General features: G+C 32.5%; 1 protein-coding gene and 1 long non-coding RNA gene across 2 annotated transcripts; both read left to right on the forward strand.

Moving 5' to 3' along the window:
• Positions 1–5,460: 5,460 nt before the first annotated feature.
• LOC144565647 (uncharacterized) lies at positions 5,461–7,196 on the forward strand. The gene is made up of 2 exons (XM_078315467.1): positions 5,461–5,527; positions 5,625–7,196. Exon 2 carries the CDS (start codon positions 5,746–5,748, stop codon positions 6,847–6,849), a length of 1,104 nt encoding a protein of 367 aa, XP_078171593.1. The 5' UTR covers positions 5,461–5,527; positions 5,625–5,745; the 3' UTR covers positions 6,850–7,196.
• A 3,964-nt stretch (positions 7,197–11,160) lies between these two features.
• Positions 11,161–12,614, forward strand: LOC144546736 (uncharacterized). The gene is made up of 5 exons (XR_013508875.1): positions 11,161–11,320; positions 11,464–11,523; positions 11,616–11,700; positions 11,964–12,090; positions 12,430–12,614. It is a non-coding gene; the product is annotated as an uncharacterized LOC144546736 (long non-coding RNA).
• Positions 12,615–21,438: the final 8,824 nt, after the last annotated feature.

The raw sequence follows: 21,438 nt of genomic DNA on the forward strand, positions 1-21,438 counted from the left end.
GGAATATGCATAATCATGTGAGAATGTCTTAGATTTGGTTTCTTTCTAGTTTTAGAGAGCTCAATTTAACTTGGCTATTTTGACTAGTATATTTAGTTGCTTCATAAATTAATTGTTATATTTCCTCGACTAATTATATGGCACATTTTGGTTGGGAATAGGTGTTTGATAGACATCAGATATAAATTTGATTTGATTTCAGGTCCAAAACCATTCAATCTGAATTGAAATCCGTAGAGATTGATTACAAACATACATACTTTATTATGGCAAAATATACAATTGACAATTTCAGCATGAATATGATGTTATTTTGAACTATCATATTTGTTGTGCAAAATCATGATTCTAAAAATATAAACTTTGACTATGCTGTCCAAAACCAACCAAAATTGACAATGCAGACCCATCTGGTTGACCTGACAAAAGCCATCAACTGAAAATCATATTTGCTTGATTAAAATGGGGAGGGGCATTTTGGGAATTTTGGAATGAGGGAGGTATTGGTTATGTTTGAGACGACTTTGGTGTAGTAGGGGCTTCTACCAGGGCATCATTATTCTGGTGCTAGTTGCTCACACTTGCAGTGCATCTCGCTTATTATTGTAGTGTTAGCTTCTTAGCCTTCTTTCAAACTTTTCTTTCATGTTGCGCTGTTTTGGTGTTTAATTGTATAATTTGAGGGTAAATGGTGGGTCTATTGTACTATACATATCACGAGTTGGTTCATAATACGGATCAATATTTTTATTTTCAAAATTTTAACGATCAATCCGAACTGTTCAACATGATCTCCATATGAATATGTACTCGCAGACCAAATTTAATTTGCAAGTACATATTCATATGAAAATTATGTTGAACGGTTCGGATCGACCAATAAGATTTTAAAAATAAAAATATTCATCCGTATTACGAACCAAATTGTAATATGCATAGTACCATACTAGTATCATACCCGTGCGTTGCAACGAGATATATTATAAGAAACAAATATATCAATGAAAATAATAATTATCTAAAAATTAAGATACATGTTAATAGAAAATTTATATGATTTTGTATTTTTAATCAACTTTAATCGTGATCTCTAATAACAATTTGATGATGTGATTATTCTTTATTTTTAAGTACCAATAATATCAAATAATAGCTCAATTCGAATCTAATATCAAATATCATACAACAATTCAATATCGACATATAATATGATATAAAAACCATAAATAAAAAGTGTTATCATGTGTATGTATAGGATATATATATACACATATATTATAAGAGAAATATATACTTACACACACGTTCCAATTTTGTCGTCTTCTTCTTTGTTTCTAATTTAGAATTCACACACACACATTGATATATTATATATTGAAAATATATTTTAAATTGCCCACACCAATATGTATAGAAACAAAGAAAGAAAAATAAGGAAATAAAAAAAATTGATTTCCATTATGATCCATGTAGAAACGAAAAAAAAGTAAGGAAACAAAGAAATAAGAAAATAAAAGGTGGAGTCTTCTCAATTGAAGAGGGGAAATATAGAAACAAAGAAATAAGGAAATGAATAAATATATAGCTAAATTTCAGAATTTGTTCAATTTTAATTGTAACATATCGTGTAGCAGCACATGTGATGAGTATGATTTTAACTAAATTTAGATTTTTATACATAAAATAGATACATTTAATTAAAAGAAGACAAATTATGTAATTGGAGGGCTGAGATCAAATCCGAAGTTTCATCTTTCAATCGTAGCCGTTGGCGGATCGAACACCCAACGTGCTTAATAATAGAATGGAGAAATGGAGATACTCACTCATCTAAGGCTGTATAGAGTGAATACAGTATTCTAGAGGATACTTTTCGCGTGGGAAGTAGGGAGAAAAATTTGAGAACTTTTTTTGTTTTGTATTTGCTTGTAAAACCTTTTATCATTTATTCTATTTAATGAAAATTATTGGTTGGTAATCGCCTAGTCGCCAACTGACTTAAAAAAAATAACAACCAATTTTGAAACGATCAAATATGATAAACAGTATCATGTAATTGACATGTTGGATTTAAATTGCTTGCTTTCTAAAATCTTGCGACAATGGATGACACATTAGTTTTAATTAGGACAAAATTCCAAGCAATTATATACACAAATCTTCCTGGTATGGATTTAACTGCGTACCAGAAGGCACACTAATTGCCTAAGGAGGAGGGTTCAAATGCACCCAAATTTTTGTGCACCCAAATCCATCCTATCTTTTTTCTTTGTTTTCAAAGTCCAAATAGTCAATCCGAACCGTTAGATGTGATTTATATATTAAGATGTGCTTGGAGACCAAATTTTATATTTTTTGGAATTTGTTTACTATTTATTAAGCCACTTTGAAAAATTGCTGATCCAATGGTCCAGAAAATGTAAAATCAGCGATTTTCAAAGTGGCTTAATAAATAGTAAAAAAATTCCAAAAAATGTAAAATTTGGTCTCCAAGCACATCTTAATATATAGATCGCATCTAACGGTTCGGATTGACTATTTGGACTTTGAAAACGGAGAAAAAAGATTTGAAAGATAGGATGCATTTGGGTCATTAAAAAAAAGGATTTTTTTTTTACCATTTTAACACCAGGATAGCTTAGTAAAAATAAAGAAAAAAAGATATGATGAAATCATTTGACAAGGTCATTAAATTCATGGTCCAGCAAAATCAGCATTTATTTTTGCAAAATTTGACAATAAATACATAGTATCAAAGACTAAATGCACAAGTAACTACTAGTATCTTGCCCGTGCGTTGCAAAAGGGACATATTACAAGATTGAATAAAATTTGAAAATATTTTTTTATTTGACATTCACACAAAATAAAAAATATATTTAAATGAAAATAAAAGACAAATAAATAAAAAATTCAAATAATAAATAACAATAAAAGAAACAACGACAAATGAAAAAAAAGCAGGCTTCTAAATAGCTAGCTATAGCCGCGCTATAGCTACGCTATAGCTTTTCCAGACCATAAACGCTAAGCTATGAGATAAAATTGCGCTAACTCAGCTACGACCGCTATAGCTATAATAGCTGACCGCTATTACCGCTATATGAGACCCGCTATAGCTACCGCTATGCTACATGATTTTTTTTTGCAATTTATATGGACTTCTGTACTTCTATTCTTATTTCTAATGCTACATGGTTTTCTACGATAAGTATACTAAACCAAACTATATGCTTCTATTTTTATTTGTGATTTATTGTATCATTCTATATCGAGAAATATTCAAATACTAATTCTTCATTTTGATTACTCTTTTTATAGTATTCATTTGTAAAATTATTATCGTTCGTTTCAATTGAAAGCTGATTTTGATTATTATTATAATTATAAAATGTTTAAATATGTATATTGACTTCATTTACCTTATAAAATTAATTGCTCTTTGTCTATTATAATATGTAATACCATGAAGTATAAACTATTAAATAATGTTACTTTTTAGATTTTTTTTCCTTCTTATTTGCGTAATTGATAAAAAGTATAGACTTAGATTAGTTGTCATTTAGTTGTTACATCCATTCTCTAATATTGATTATGTTGATAATTAGTAGAAATATAGAATATAAAGTTTGAAAAGGGAAAATCGCTATATGTGATAGCTTCCGCTATAGCTACGCTATTCGCAATAGCTTTTTTTTTTGGTCTCCCCGCTATGCCGCTATAATCGCTATTTAGAACCTTGAAAAAAAGAGATCAAATATAACATAATTTTTTTTAAGTATTATTGCGATTTAATATCTAATTTTCTCCATAAGCAAGACAAGTCATTAAACGATTTAGAGGAGAAATGATATGTAAATAAAATTGAAAAAGATACAATTAAATAATTCAAATAAAAAAAATTCTACATATATATTCTTGATGAAAATTATTTTAACAATGAAAAATTCTTTGTATATCATTTCTCTACACGATATTCTTCATTTCTCTATATGATTATTTCCATCAGCACAAGAATTGTTATTCATCTATTCACAAAGTTACAATAACCTTAAACAAAATCCGAAAAGATACGATTGTTTCCATTTTCATTGTCGAAACTTTAGAGAAAGAGCATAAATGAAATGGAGGAAATGAAAAAATAAGAAAATAATTTAATTGCAAGAATTGAAGATAAGCTGTAAGGAGAAATAAGAAAAGAGATCCCTAGGGATTTATTCAATTTTAATGTGATATATCATGTAGTAGTTTGTGTGGCGATTGGCGAATATGTTTTTAACTAAATTTAGACTTCTACATATAAAATAGATGTATTTAATAAAAACAAGACATATTATGTGATTGGAGAGTTGATATTCAATTCAAAAATTAATATTTCAATCTTAGCTGTTAACAGATTATGACAACTACGTGCATAATATAAGAATAAAGATTGGCCCAGAAGACTGAAGGAATCATTTCAACAATCAAAATTAGTCTGGTAACCATTTCAAAATCAAAATTAGCCTTCAAAAATTAGAGAGATCATGTTATATGTAAATATGAATAATGTACATACAACTGTACGAGGCACTATACTTGCTGACTCTTATTGTACCTATGCTCACCCTATACTGTACCTGATGAGTACAATACACATCTGAATTGCATGCTCGATCTCAACTCAGGGCAGATCTAAGGCTAAGTTAAAAGTGGCTAAGCCACCCCTATGATTTTAAAATTTTAATTATACGTATAGAAATTTAATTGAATTTTATCTTTTTTAAAACATATCAAATGAAATATTCATCTTACATAAAGATTTAAATAGGACAAATGGATTTAAAGTTCCTTGTTATAAAGATAACGAATAAACTTAAAATGAAAAGAAGAATATCTTTTATAGAAAATATTACAATATTTTTAAATTTCTTGACTAGCAATGCATTAGTATCCACACACACACACACACACACACACACATATATATAAAGAATCTTAATTAGGAGCAATATTGCTATTAAAAAAATTTATTTCGAGCTCTCAAAATAGCACCCCTAAATTTTACTACAAATATGAATAATAACAAAAGACGCTTAGATCGTCTAGAAGTAGATTTTAACCTATCTAATTTTAGTGTGATATATTAACAAAAATAATTAGTCCTTGTTTTTTGCTGCAAATATATTAATTCGAGCGCATAATATATAAACGAACCATATCATCCTTTTTATTTATTTATTTAAGAACTGATTCATACTTAAAACCGAATTTATACTTAATACAGTTCGGTTTATTTCTTAAAATCAAATTCATACTTTGATTCGGTTCGGTTTAAAAAAATTAAGAACCGATTAAACGAACTGACCGAACCAGTCTTTATTAAACTCGCTTGAACCAGCTTTGGTTCGGTTCATTTCTTAATACCTTCAACCTCAAGCGAAGGGGTTGAACTTGCTCCAGGGCTTTAATCGGACTAGGGTTTTACGCTTCTCAGTTTAGCCGACGCCTTGTCTTTACTTCCTCTCTATCGATCGACATTTCTCAGGTTCTATCCATTTAACAATTTCTTCTTCCTATTTATCTTCTCTTCTCCCTTCTCCTGTTTTTATTAATACTCATTTATCTTTGATCTTTACCTCAAGAGGAGGCGCAGGGGCGCTCTCTCTGAAGCGCTGATTTCGCCTTGGCAACTAAACCAACCTCAATTCTAAATCTCTTGGATTCAACTAAGCGTTTTCTTCGGTTTGTTTGGTTGAGTTACCGATGAACACCCCTAACAAAGATAAAGATCTTCCTGAGCACCTACTTCACCATATCATCCTACCTCGTCTTTCTTTCAAATGCCTCAACAGATTTAAATGTATTTCAAAGAATATGTATGAACTAATCAGCGTTGATGCCAAATTTGCCGCCGATCAATCTCGCTCAGCGGACACTTCATCAAGCTGCTGCGGCTTTGTGTACATGACACATAGCGGCCTAGCATTCTTTCCCGACCCGGCATTGATAGGTGTCCCTGATCCGTCCCTCAATTTCCTCAACCCAACCTCTCCGATTAAGATCAAGCTAGTCACCTCAACAAATGGTCTCCTTCTACTTTATGGTGAATTTAGTGGCACGAAATCCCTCTGTGTGTGTAATCCTGCTATCAAAGAGATGGTATTTGTACCATACGTTGCCCGGGAGGAAATTTTTTCCTGTGAAATGGGTCTTGCTTATGATCCTTGCGAGTTGCCTGATCGGTACACCATTGTTGACCCTCTAGCGAACCACCATAGAGATGGTATCCTGTACCAATTTGATGTCTTTCATTCAGAGACCGGCAAATGGACCCGTTCGAGACAGAAGGTAAATATTCGCACGATTTTTGAACCAATTAAAGCAGTGTGCGCAAAGGGGGTGATATATTGGCTTTTTGGAAAGTTCCTTCTGTGGTATGATGCAAAGAAGGATTTAGCTGGGTCCCTCACATTGCCATCGGTAGAAGTAACTATGCTAGATTTTTTGCGTGATATAGGAGTCTATGCTGGTGAAATCATGTTTTTTTGTGTTTGGAGTGGCAAGATCATGGTGTGGAGACTAACTGGAGGGTCCCGCTGGGATAGGCTACATGCAGCGCGTTGGACCGGCATGGTGGATGGATCTAGCTTCATACGCCCGGTAGGGTTTGATGGGCGGTTTGTTTACATCGTGGTGCCACTGAAGGACAAAGATAACACTAAGAGGTTGCTTAGTTGGGAAGCTGAGACGGGACGGGTTGAAGAGAAAGGTCTGGTAACTCTAAATGAAGACTGGCGCGGCGATAGAATCTTTAAATATGCTAACAGTATGGCCAGAGTGCCGCAAATATTTAACGGGACTTCTTAAGGAAATTGACATTTTTTTTTGTACTGAACTCTGAAGGAAAAGGCGATATGTATCTTAGACTGGTTTCTTAATTAGAGTTATATTCATAATTTTGTCTTCATTTTTGGATGTGTTAGAATTATGCGTAGAGTGTGTAATCTTGCAATTTTCAGATTAGAGAGGGTCTTCTTAGGAAGTTTGTTCTGTGGTTATCTCTATTGGGTTTCAATGAAAGGGAATATGCATAATCATGTGAGAATGTCTTAGATTTGGTTTCTTTCTAGTTTTAGAGAGCTAAATTTAACTTGGCTATTTTGACTAGTATATTTAGTTGCTTCATAATTAATTGTTATATTTCCTCGACTAATTATATGGCACATTTTGGTTGGGAATAGCCGAATAGGAGTTTGATAGACATCAGATAAAAATTTAATTTGATTTCAGTTCCAAAACCATTCAATCTGAATTGAAATTCGTAGAGATTGATTACAAACATACATACTTTATTATGGCAAAATATGCAATTGACAATTTCAGCATGCATATTATGTTATTTTGAACTATCATATTTGTTGTGCAAAATCATGATTCTAAAAATATAAACTTTGACTATGCTGTCCAAAACCAACCAAAATTGACACTGCAGACCCATCTGGTTGACCTGACAAAATCCATCAACTGAATATCATATTTGCTTGATTAAAATGGGGAGGGGCATTTTGGAATGAGGGAGGTATTGGTTTGTGTTTGAGACGACTTTGGTGTAGTAAGGTCTTCTACCAGGGCATCATTATTCTGGTGCTAGTTGCTCACACTTGCAGTGCATCTCGCTTATTATTGTAGTGTTAGCTTCTTTCAAACTTTTCTTTCATGTTGCGCTGTTTTGGTGTTTAATTGTATGATTTTAGGGTAAATGGTGGGTCTCGTTTAAATTTTGTACAATTCAAGCCTAATTGCGATGTAGTAAAAGAATTTAGGGTCATTTGTAGCTGACAGTGCAGTTCATCAGTCACCTTCCAATGTGTACCTTCCATTAGTTTTAACCCTTTACCGTAAACCTTATCTTATTCTAATACATATTTTTTATGTTATTGAGAACTATCATTTTTCTGATCATATCCTATTTCCTTTAGATGATTTATATGAGCTTTCAAGAACGGATAAAGGAGCCTTGGCGGCGTTACAAATTGGTTTTAGTAAGTGTGTGGTGAGTTTTCTTCCAATTTTATTTGTTGAGTCTTTATTTAAATCCTCTTTAGTATGTACGTTTGTACACGTTTTCTGAAAATGATTCTTGTGTCTTTTCAACCTTAGTTATCCTTTTGCACTTGTATCACTTTTATATATGGTGTGGTCATATGTGGAGCAAAAAATTTCTGTACCAGTACCAGCTGGAATATGTTGGTACCAGACATGACAAAACAGATTTAGTTGCTGATCTTAGCTACCAAAATAGTAAATATCTTTTGGTGTTGTTAATGTTAAAGTGGAGGGTTCAAATGACTCTATTTTCCATGTCTCCAAGTTATACTTTTAAAACTCAAACAACAAAATAAAATAATCAGGTGTGATCTATATTACTTTCTCTACAAGTGTATAGAAAATTATCACTTTTCAACTTTGTTTTGAAATGTATCAATAACTTGGAAATTCAACATCCAGAAACTATCCACTACGTTGCATTTTTGCAAGCATTTGATGCCAATCAAAACAAAATCAAAATGTTGTGATTTGTGTATGCTTGCTTAGAGAAAATGATATAAATCATATTTAACTGTTTCTTTTGATATTCATTTTTATTAAAAGTTTAACATTGCTAGTGGCAACTTCTTATAGTTTGACTTTTAATCTGCCAAAAAAAAAATGCAGAATCATAATGGACTGGGGTTAGAAGCTGTGACAGCGAAGGATTTTTGCCGAGTAACATTGAAGTATCCTAGTGACACTCTCTTCGTGGGTGAGTTTGAATATATAGATCTAATATTGCTTATTGTGCAGTCTTTTTTTTTTTTGCAAATGACCCCTTAAATGTCGTATACCCTGAAAAAGAAGAAATGCCTCATGTTCTCCTATAACATGGGAGTACTCTATTCTATACCGAGTTTCTTCGAAAGTACCTCAAGATCCTTTGATCATTTATTCTGATATACAAAAACCATTGTAGAAGATAAGGGTTACTCTGGACGTAAGGGGTCCAGAGCACATTCATGATTTGGAAGGGAAAGATGCACATGAATCCCTCCTTTTATTTTATTGGAGTAGACTTTAAGATTTTATTTGGTGGTCAATACTTGCATTTATTTATTGTACTCTACTGTTCTCTTATATTTTAACTACTATTTTTATTTTATTGGAGTACACTTTAAGATTTAATATTTGGGGGTCAACACTTGAATTTATTTATTGTACTTTACTGTTTTTGTATATTTAAACTACTTCTATTCAACTATCTCTTCTTTCAAATTACAGAGGGTTGCAAAAACAGGAGACGTAGAGCGCTTATCATTTGATTTTAATCTCTGTGAAGCTGTTGCCACATGGGAACAGGTAGGAAATATGTCTTTCCTTATTGTAAAAAATAAGAGCATTACCTTTTCCATGTTTCGCTCACCTTATCATTTAAATACCTAATGTAATGATAATTTTCGGAGGGTTGAATGTCAGTTAAACAGTTTTCAAATAAGAAAAAAAGTTGCCAGTTCTTGGTTGCGTTTTGTTTGGGTTGTCTTTGTTAGATATTTTGGGTTTTAGTTGCACAAAAGACAATTTTCCAAAGGTTTATGTTCTATTTTCTAGTTTTAGAGGAACTCCTTTGGTTTTCAAAAAATATGACATATTAGAATTTAAAGATAAGGCTAAGGGATTTATTTATTGTAGGTTAGAAATAGTACAACCATACTGATGGAGTATATTGATGCTCTTCGAAATGGTTGGCATGAATATGCATGGCGCAGGATCAACAAAGGAACCCTTTTGTAAGTGCCATATGTTGTTTGTAATGACTTTTCTATTTCCTCCAAAAAAATAAAATAAAAAATAAATAAAAGCATAATTAAATGGTTTAGGTGAAGCAGAGTTGAAGTAAATGGGGAGGCTATTTTCTATTATTGAAAAGAGCAACTATTGCTGCCTGTCCCTTTAAACTAGACACCAACTTTTTACTAAGATAAATATAATTAAAAATTAAAAAACATAAGCTGGTTTCAGGAACCGTCATCGGCCAACTAAGAAACCCCCAAAATGGTGGCCCCGACAGTAGTCTGAGCCACCCAAACAAAACTCCAAATATAGGAATGAATTTTAGTCTAGTACCAAATCCAGAGCTACAGTGACTGCTATATAATACAAACTACAAATCATGCAAGCTCACTTTTGTACACCAATTATTATGTTATAATCTCTCAAGCTCTCTCGCGACTAAGAGACCCCTGTTTCTGTAACTCCCATGCACCTCCCTGACTTATGTATCAGTGGTTCTTTGATGTGCATCAATCATCAATTCTATGAGTTTCTCTGTGTCTCCTAATTTCCTTGTCAAAGCTCTCTCGCGACTAAGAGACCCCTATTTCTGTAACTCCCATGCACCTCCCTGACTTATGTATCAGTGGTTCTTTGATGTGCATCAATCATCAATTCTATGAGTTTCTCTGTGTCTCCTAATTTCTTTGTCAAAAAATGCAACAAAGAGATTATAAGGGAAGCAATTGCTCTTACACTTTTGCATGAATCCCCTTGAAAACTTGGTCTGTTATGTTCATTCCAAGTTACCCTCAAAAGGCTAAATGTGATGATTTTTTTCCTTGGACAACTTCAAGTTCAAGACCCCTCAGTTCTTCTCATCCAAATTTTGTAGTTAAAAATTCCTTCCTCAGCCCCTTGGTGTGGCTTAGATATATCCTTGTTTTGAGTTCTTTTGTTTCACAACCTAGCATAGTTACTAAACAGCTGCTGTCTGTTTAGTTCTCTATACTGGTTGTGATTATCCTGAAACTGTGTTGCTATCTTTTGTGTTTTGTAAGGGACTAATGTTGTGGAACTAGGTTCATGAACTCATGGAGAAGGTTGTAAGTTAACTATTTTCTTCAAGGAAGATGGGCTTTGGCCTTTTTAATCAAAAAATCTGACCGTGATAGAATTTGTGCCTCTATTCTGGTTGAGGTTTCCATTGTATGTTCATCGTTTTCAAGAATTCTAATAATTTCAAGAGTTTTAAATGCAAATATCAAGAATCTAGTCTCAAAGTTTTAAAAAAATGCACAGGTATTTTCAACTCTGAGTTTCAGTGGCTTGTCAGCTTTTAGCAGGATGGGTCGTCCTTTTGATGTTATTATAATTGATGAAGCCGCGCAAGCTGCAAGTGTACCTTTTGTATTTATTCAAAAGCAAAACTAACATAATTTTATTAAACTAACATTTGTGCATATATTTTGGAAAACAGGTCGAGGCTGCAATTTTTGTTCCGTTAACCCACGGCTGCCGACAAGTTTTTCTAGTACGTCTGAGATAAGTATTGGTTGTTAAGTGATCTTAAATAAAAGATGGACCATTCCTAGGAAGGAAGGATAGGTAATACTTTATTAATTACTTCTACAATGCTTGATCTAACACCTTTCGAATAATTTGTTTATCTGATAGGTTGGTGATCCTGTCCAGTTACCAGCGACTGTCATTTCTCCAGTCAGTTGAGAAACTCGGGTTAGTTTAATTCACATATTCTCATCATACATCAGTGGGTTGCTTTTCTATTACTACTATTTACTTATCAGATGGAAAATTGTTTGCTTTAGGTATGGAAAGAGTATATTTAAATGATTTCAAGAGGCAGGCTTTCCAGTGCAGATGCTAAACGTTCAGTACCGCATGCACCCTGAGGTGAGATTTAAGTTTATCAGTTACGTATGAAATTAGGGGCAGGTTATTGAACCCAATATATCCAATCCATGTATGGCTGGCCTGATGGACAAGTGGGTCAGTTGAGGGTAAGATTTCTAAACTTGTCAGGCAATTGTTGCAGGCCTGGTCTCACTATCTTCTATTTTAACAAGCTTGTTTATAGGATTTTTGCTTAGAATATTGCCTCACAACCAATTGTATATCCATGTTGATAACGGAGTGCTTTGACCTTTCCTATACAGATAAGTCTATTCCCATCCAAGGAATTCTATGGTGGATTCTTACAAGATGATGAATCAGTAAACCGTAAACGCCCCTGGCACGCTTACCGATGCTTTGGGCCATTTTGTTTTCTTGACTTAGTAGAAGGTGAGTTGCAACCATCAGGGAACAGATCCTGGATTAATGAATAGGAGGCTGAGTTCATCACCACATTGTATCACCATCTGGCAACTCGTTATCCTGAACACAAGTCTCATGTTACTGTGATTTCACCATACCGGTACCGGGTCAAAATAAATGAAGTGCTAGGCCTTGTAAATAATTTTTTATCAATGAAAATCTGTAAGATTGCACGTTGCCACCTTACCCTAAAAAAAAGTGCTAGGCATAATAGAGGTGGATTAATTGAAAAATAAACAAATAAATGAAGAACTGATGGTGTGTAACAGTGTAAGGAGCTAATGCCATAATATTTGTTGAATACAGGTCTCGAGGTCGGATGATTCAAGGCCAGACGAGGAGAGATTTAAATTAGCCAAGGAAGAGTTGATTCTCTGGCTTGGTTCTTCTGAGTAGACATGCATCTCTGTTTTTTGGAGCTGTGAACCAAGTCCATAGCAAGATCTAACTGCTAGTCTTATCACGTGTACAAACATAATCACATGTACGAGTAATCAAATAAACATGCTTTAACACATTGTCATTTCATTGTTTGTCTTTAACATATATATATATATATATGGGTCTGTCTAAATTGCTGCTGGCAGCATTTCGGCAGAGGTGCTGCCGGGACTATATTTAGCCGTGTGATCTCCAAACAACAAATCCAAACCGTTAGATGTTTAATCTATATTATAATCTACTTGGAGACCAAATTTTACATTTTTTGGAATTTTTTTACTATATATTAAGCTGGTTTGAAAATCGCTGATTTCAATGCTGCAGAAATTTACTGAAATCAGCGGTTTTCAAACCAGCTTAATATATAGTAAAAAAATTCCAAAAAATGTAAAATTTGGTCTCCAAGTAGATTATAATATAGATTAAACATCTAACGGTTTAGATTTGTCGTTTGAACATCAAAAAATAGAAAAAACAGTGGCAGCACCGCCGGCAGAAATGCTGCCGGCAGCAAATTAGCCACAACCTATATATATATATATATATATATATATATAGAGGTAGGCTAATAAACAATCGATTGTTCTTAGCCTCCCGTGCAACTAAGTCTTTTTTTAATTTTTAAAGTCCAAATGATCGATCCAAACCGTTAGATGTGATCTCCATATTAAAATGTGCTAGAAGACCAAATTTTACATTTTTTGGAATTTTTTTACTATTTATCAAGTCACTTTGAAAATCGCTGATCCAACGGTAACTTCTGATTTTACTGTTTGGTTAAGCCATCGTTGGATTAGCGATTTTCAAAGTGGCTTAATAAATAGTAAAAAAATTCAAAAAAATGTAAAATTTGGTCTCCTAGCACATTTTAATATGGAGATCACATCTAACGGTTTGGATCGATCATTTGGACTTTAAAAATCGGAAAATGACTTGGTTGCACGGGAGGCTAGGAACAATCAATTGTTTATTAGCCTACCTCTCTATGTATATATATGTGAACCAGGTCCATAGCAAGATTAAATGTTTTTGTGCTTGTCTTATTTATTCTTGTGAATGTATGTTTGTGTGCATGAGACTATCTGATTTTAGTTGAAATGAGATATATTAGTACTTCATACCAAATTTAATAGCAAGAAGTACTCTTAGGATTTGACGTTAGTTCTATCCAAGTTCTAAACCAAATCGGACCACAAGTACAATGATTTATGGTTTATGATGAAAAACTAAAAGTGAAGTCTACGTTAATAATTAGGTTTATCAAGCCATTATTGGTACCGGTCACTATAAGTTAAACACGAAGCGTCGGTAATTAAGAATGGCTTGACTAGTCAAATCAATATCTTGATCAACTTGTGACGATAAATTAAACATGAAGTCCAGTTAGGTTAAGACATGTAGTTAATTGGTGATAAGCTAAATGTGAAACCTCTTGACTCAATACTAATGCTAGAAACCACAATTACACTAATATGAATGCAATTGATAACTAAGTAGATTTGTTAATCCTGATAGTAATCCGTATTACCTAGACCTTTCCAATATTGTTTCAAAACCACCATTTTAAGTCTTTTACTTGTTAGTTTTCAACCAACTCTCTTGGGCATTGAGCCCAAAACATTGTCGCGACTCGTAACTTGAGTACGACCTGCAAACTAGACTTTAATTTACTACTTTTATTTTATGAAATTATATTTAAATTAGTAATTGAATATTGTTCCCCTTGTCTTTGTGTTCAATCCCGATACTTCAACGAGAAGTTGTATGCTTGCAACCGATCGAATTTTGAGTATTAGGTACAAATTTAAAGCTAAAAAGAGTGTTAAAAATACCTCTTAAAATACATGTATAAAATACTCATCAGAGTCTAGTGTGCATTTGGCATTTTGAACAAAAGAACAAATGTTGGTATGACCTCAAAAGGATGGCTTAGTGTTGGACATTAATTGTGAAAAAGAAAAGAAAAGATATTTCTTTGTTGTTGTTGTTTTTTTTTTTTTTTTTTTTCTCCTGATAGGAGAAGATGGTTTTCATGTTGTCAATAAATAAGAATATCTGAAAGTGAACTCTGGATATAGTCTTGATAATAAGTGATCCCAACATCTCTTGTTTGAATCATCTGTGACGACTTCTCTTTTTGACTTACCGTATTTTTTGTCTAGTCAATATTATATTATGCAACTTTTCTCATTGAAAATGAGAGATATGTTTTGTTTGTTTGCATAGGACAAAAAAAACTTATCATCCATTTTAATTTGATTGTCTTACATGGAGTCGTTATCGTGTCACGGAATAGATAAAAAAAATAACGCTTTGTTCATATAATGCCATTATAATGCGCTATATCGTACAATAACGTCAATAGTGTCATAGTTTGTATGGTCTACAAATACTATAGTGTTACTATAGCGTGCTACTTAGAACTTTGATTCTAATCAATCACTCATATAATTAGTGGTTTTCATTTTAATTTGATTTTAAAATAAAACTTACTCAAGACTGTTTGTAAGCTCATATTTGACGATAAAACAAAATATAAGCCAAACATTCTGCTCAGTGTCAATTGATCTCCATTTTTTTTTTTTTGAATTTATATATAATTTTCTATATAATTTAGTGTAAAATATTATGATACTGTTGAATTGATTCCATTCTCTGTAGAAAATTTTTATATGATTGATCCCATAATTTAAAAGTCTAGCTTCTTATTGGAAAGAGGTTCTATATATAACTTGACCTGGAATTCAGAGGGACATTTTGTAAATTGACCCCGTGACTTCTTTCTAATTATATATTATGTAGTCTGCAGTCTGTAGTCTGTCTACACAAAATTGTGTAAGCTAGTAAATAAAGAAATAAAAAGAAACTAAAAAAATTAAAAGGTCCCATCAGATGTGCATGGAGCGGAATCTGTCAAGCTCATTTTTTTTTATTTGCTGGTGTTCCTTTGAATTTTTGGTGATTGAAAATGGTCCTCTCACTAAAAAAAAAAATTTATGTTTGCATTTCGAGGGATTTTGTCCTATGATCCCGTGAGCATTTCTTCGTCTTCATTTTCCCTCAACTTGTTAAATAATAAGGTTGTCACCCCATTTTGTATTTATCTGAATGTCATAGGTATATATCTTCTCTCTCTTTTTATTTCTGTAACAGGACGCTTGAAGGTAGCTTTTTTTTTTTTATACAATATCATTAAAACCAGAAGAATGTTTTACAAAAAAAAAAAATATGATGCAAAAAATAAAATAAAAGAGCAGATACACAAGGAAATCTCGATCTTTATCAAAGTTTAATTTTTTTTTGAAAGTTAGCTAGGCAATGTAAGAATAATTTCAATTATGTGGTTTGATAATTTAAGCTAATTATGAAAATTAATATTGTTAGCTGTAATTGTTAGTCATTTAAACAAATACGAAAACATATCGGATATTAGATGGATATGAATATGAGTCGGAAATTCAACATAAACAAATATAATTAAAATGGAGCTGATAACAGTACCCGTGCTACAGTATCCGCAGGGGGGACCATCGAAAATTAAATGTGAAAAAATAACTTTTTGTGAGAATCGCAAAAATTCCACAATTCCACTTTTTTGTAGCACGAGTACTGTAGCACAGGTACTGAAAAAATTATTATAATTAAAATATCTAATTTTAATATTGTAACATAATTAACATATTATTAAATAATTGTTTTTCATTAGAGAAATAAACAACATAAAATACGGATATAATTTGGATATTTGATCATTATGATGAACAAAATATTTTTTTTTCTCATGTTAAACTTATTATGTCATTACAAAAAAAAAATCTCGTCAACAAAAATTAATTACCAACATGATCGTAATAAAAAAAATTATTATGTCATTGCAAATATATATCTCATTAACAAAAATTAATCATCAATATAACAGATTTTGTAACCAAAAGATACCAACAACAAGAAAAACATTTTTCGCTGAACTTATATGATTTTTTTTTGCCAAATACATATATGATTCTAAATAAATATGTAAAATAATAGAATACTGATTTATATCCATAACCACCCAACGTATATTAAAAAAAAATGGATACGAATAATTAGATATATATAATTATCTGTATCTATATCAATATCGACACAAATAAATATATGAAAAATATAAAAAAATACGTGCACATAAAATTAACCGTGTTCGTATCCTTGTATGCTTTCGAACTAAAACAATATTTGTACCTGTATCCATAAACTATTCATATCTGAATTCACAAAAATTCAAATACAGATCCGAATACAGACATATAATATCTGATCGATCCTTTTGTACCCAGGGTACAGTAGTGCACAACTAATGCGTAATGCTAGCTGTAAAATTTTAGTAACAGAAATAGATTAAAAGCACACTAAATCTAATTGGTCCTCTTCTGTACTATTAAGATTACACACAAGAGTTGTTCTATCTAAGCTTATGTAACAGAAAGAAGGTTCAATGGAGAGAAACTAATTTTTAAAAGAAAAGTTTTCTTTCCTCAAATTTACAATAACTTCTTCAAACCGACATGCATTGATGCAACAAAAATTGGTGTATTTTATACATAAACCAACAAAAACTTGATAATTACAGTCAACAATTATGCATATAAAGTCTATATGAACTAGCCTGTTGGCTGTTTCTACACATGGTATCTTGGACTAAAATAGAAGCATGTCACAAAAGGTGTGTACAAGACAACTAACATGTCTAATCTTGCTGCCACAAATCCATGAATTCAAAAATAAATAAAAAAGTTAAAAACACACTTACCTTTCCAAGCCGTCAATACAGTGCACTCACATGTAGAACAAATAAATTATGATTATCCTTCAATTCTGCCTAAAATCCCTCCATATACACCAAAAGAGCAGTTATATCGCCTATTTTTTTTAAAGGTTTTCATTCCAACCGGAACTAAAACGGTACTGAAACTTGGATCTGTATCCTCCCAGGTACCTGACACAACACAATTGAGAATGACGGTCCAGATTTAATTTCATTCGGCTCTTACTTGAGATGACTGAGGGGCCAATGTTATTTGAGTTTTGAGATTCGTGTCAAGTTAAAAAGAACAATTTTGGACCATTCGATTCAATTGTACTCAGTCTGGTAACCTTAGAGGATTTGAATTCCTGAAACTTGGTCTGTCTAGGGGATCAGGCGCTCTGGTTTTTGGGCCCGGTTCTGTTTTTTTCTCCCTTTTTAAACTGAACTTGTCTGAGATTTGAGATTTCAGCAGCATTTTGTTTCAGAAGATACCGAAACGGTATCAAAATTTCTTTGAAAAAAAATCAATGCTCCACACCTAGGTTTCAGTAGACACCAACAAAAGGATATCTTCTTCTATAAAAAGAGGCATCTCTACATTGATCAATTATCAATGGTAGTAGTGAGAGAAACAAAGGAAGAAAACAATGAAATTCTTGATTCAATGCCCTTGTTGTTCCTTCTTTTGCTTTGTCAAGACTAAGAAGAGAAATCACAAAGAAAAACAAAGCAAAGGTGGCTAAATGTAATTTGGCACAAGATGTTGCTAGCTACTCCCTATTTTTCCAGGCGGTATATATTGTGAATTGAAGAATTGTACCGTTTATATATATATATATATATATATATATATATATATATATTTCTTTGTTCTTTTCTTTTATTCTTTGGTTTAGTTTTACATGTGATTTTATGATCAGCTAATTATATAAATTTAATTTCAGCCTTTATTTCTCCCCTTTGTGCTTAATTTAGGCATGCATATTGTGTGCATAGATGTCTTTGATCCGCGTTTAATTTATTTTGTATAATATTGATATCTTCCTTTGCTAATTAATTACAGTAACTAATTCATTTCTACTGTAACAGTGGTTTTCTTCTTCTCCTCAAATTAAGCACCGATTGTTTTTGTATGTGAGGTAAAAATCAAGCACTGAATTAAATTCGCTGAAACACGGATAGATGCATGCATGCATGCTTGTCACGTCAAATTATCAAGCTATATTTAGGTCAAGATTTACAAAAAAAAAAAAATAGTATTGACACTTCTATTTTTCCTTTTTAGGAAAGACCTAATTTTTGCTGATCCGTCTCATGCTTAATCTCTCTCTCTTTGAAACTTTGGCAAAGGCTGCCAAGTTTTAGATTCTGACCTTCTAAAATTAAGAAACATCGGCTCTAACAATCCCGTCTTCACACTAGTGGAAAATATAGAATCAGGATCGGTTATATACACATATCAGTATCGGAATCCAACCGATCCTGTTGAAGGCGATACTGATACTATCAGGATCGGTTTTATATTTTATAACCAACCGATCTTAATAATTATTATCTAGATCGGTTATATCTCAGAACCGATCCAGATAATTTACTATCAAGATCAGTTATACATAAAAACCAATCTTGATAGTTTAGTATCTGGATCGGTTTTTATGTATAACTGATCTTGATAGTAACTTATCTGGATCGGTTTTGTGTTTTTATTTGAAACCGATCCTGATAATTTAGTATCTGGATCGGTTTTAATTTTTTTATTTCAAACCGATCTTGATAGTTCAAAATATAATAATAAAAAAATTTCCAAAATTATATCAAGATCGGTTTTATATATAAAACCGATCCAAATACTACTATCTAGATCGGTTTTCTATATCAAAACCGATCCAGATCTATCAAGATCAGTTTTGTAAATAAAACCGATCCAGATAGTTGTATCTGGATCGGTTTTATATACAAAACCGATCTTGATAGTTGTATTTGGATCGGTTTTATATATAAAACCGATCTTGATATAATTTTGGAATTTAATTTTTAATTTTTAATTAGTTTTCTAGATCGGTTTCGTAAACAGAACCGATCCTGATGTTTTGTTGAATCTAAAAAATAAAATTTAATTTAATAGGCCAGATTCCATATATATATACTGGCCTAATATGCTACAGATACAAATCACATAAAAATATTGAAATAGATATGCATACAAACATACACATCCAAAGTTAAACATCATACACATCCTAAGTTAAACATCATACACATCCTAAATTATTACAAACAATTCATGTTCATGCAAATTGAATTTACACAACACATCCTACATTATTGTTGTACTTCTTGTCGACTTGACCTCATTTAGAAAATATTGAACCCACATTTTTCGTAAGTTGCTCAAGCGTTGCACAGTATGTTTAGCGGGAATGTTCTGCATTTTTTAAAAGATGAAAGAGCATGCACAATTATATTTGAAGCAACAATGTTTAATTACTTTTTGAAAGTATATAAACGCATACCTTTAAGTTTGGAAAAGAATCCATGTGTTCGTTTATTATGTCTTCCACGAGCAACATGACATAATATCCACATTCCCAGCTGGCAGGTTGTTGTGGGCACTATATAACAAGTTTGAAAATATTGAAATGTATGGTAATGAGCATTCAACTGGCTTTTATGTCTAGATGTTAACTTTTTTTTGCATCTAGGTCCCTATAATCATATATCTCAATAGGAACTATTACCTTGCAGTCGTTATGAATCTTTAAAGAAGTCTCAATTACCCTGACAAAGACACTGTTGAAATATGAACACATTGAACAATTAGTACTTACGAGAGATATTAAAAATGATAAAAAAATCTAATGCATTCTAGACAAGCGTAAAATTTCAGAAGGCACTTACTCCTCGACCGCAGCAGTGATCATTATCATTTTTTTACTCTTCTTGTCGAAATCGTACACGTACAATGCACTTTCTCTTGGCATAAGCACAGCCAGTATCCAATGATTTCTGCATGTTAGGTTTGTAGCATGTCATATTCTATAATTTATATGAATAGAAAGAAATATAATGAAATTAGAATATATATATAACACTAACATCTGATGATAAGGTATAAAAATCAATCTCTTGTCCCGATTTGCTTTGAGTACTTCCCCTATGTATCGAAGAACACCTCCTCGGTCATCATTCAGCATGTTGGCATTCGTTCTCTCGGGGTCCATGAAACCAACATGCTCATCGGGAAACTCCTCCTTGATGAATTTGTGCCAATACCTAAAATAGAAAAAAAGGGATACAGGTGTTCTCAATTTTGTGAAATTAGAATTAAAAGTACTAAATTATATAATTATTACGAATATTAACTCACAGCATCCAGATCTGAATTACTGGTACAGTGAGCCACTCCGACGGTGCGAGCAAAGCCGCATAATCATCTGGATAAACGGATATGGGGTCTGGTGAACAGAAAAGATCAAGTGGCGGATCAACTGTGAATGGACTGCCATCTAGCTCCGAAAATAGATCACGCAGATGCTTGAATGTTCGTCCCAGCTTGTCAAAGTTGATACCATCAAACGCCTTGCAGTGACTCGTTGCGTTCCGACCTCCTGGAACCTGTACCTCTTTGCGTGGTTCCTTCAAAGTTTAGTAATAAATTGAAATAAAATCCATAATCAATTATAACTATGTCATATATATAGATACAAATTAAGAAGTATAAGAACTTAATAATATACCTCATCTGAACCGACCACTATCATGGACATCGGCCATGCAGTGAAACTGCCGAGGACCGATGCAAGGGTTAACTGCTCACCATTCGGTACAGGTAAGGAAATCTCTAGGAAGTTCGCATCCTGAATAGCATCCACCGTTACTCTTGCATGGTTGGGAGGCATCGGCCTGTTGTGAATTGTTCCACCGGGTACTACTGGAGCATGAATTGTCCCCTTGGCTACTATACGAGTATTCCTATTTACATTCGCTAGAAGTTTGCAGCTAAGTTCTGCCTCCTGTACAAATATATGATTTTACTCGAATAAAATCTGAATATATATGAAACTAAAGCATAGACCAACTAATTT

The sequence above is a fragment of the Carex rostrata genome, chromosome 1 (assembly GCF_964058835.1).
Source record: "Carex rostrata chromosome 1, lpCarRost1.2, whole genome shotgun sequence".
Lineage (NCBI taxonomy): Eukaryota > Viridiplantae > Streptophyta > Magnoliopsida > Poales > Cyperaceae > Carex > Carex rostrata.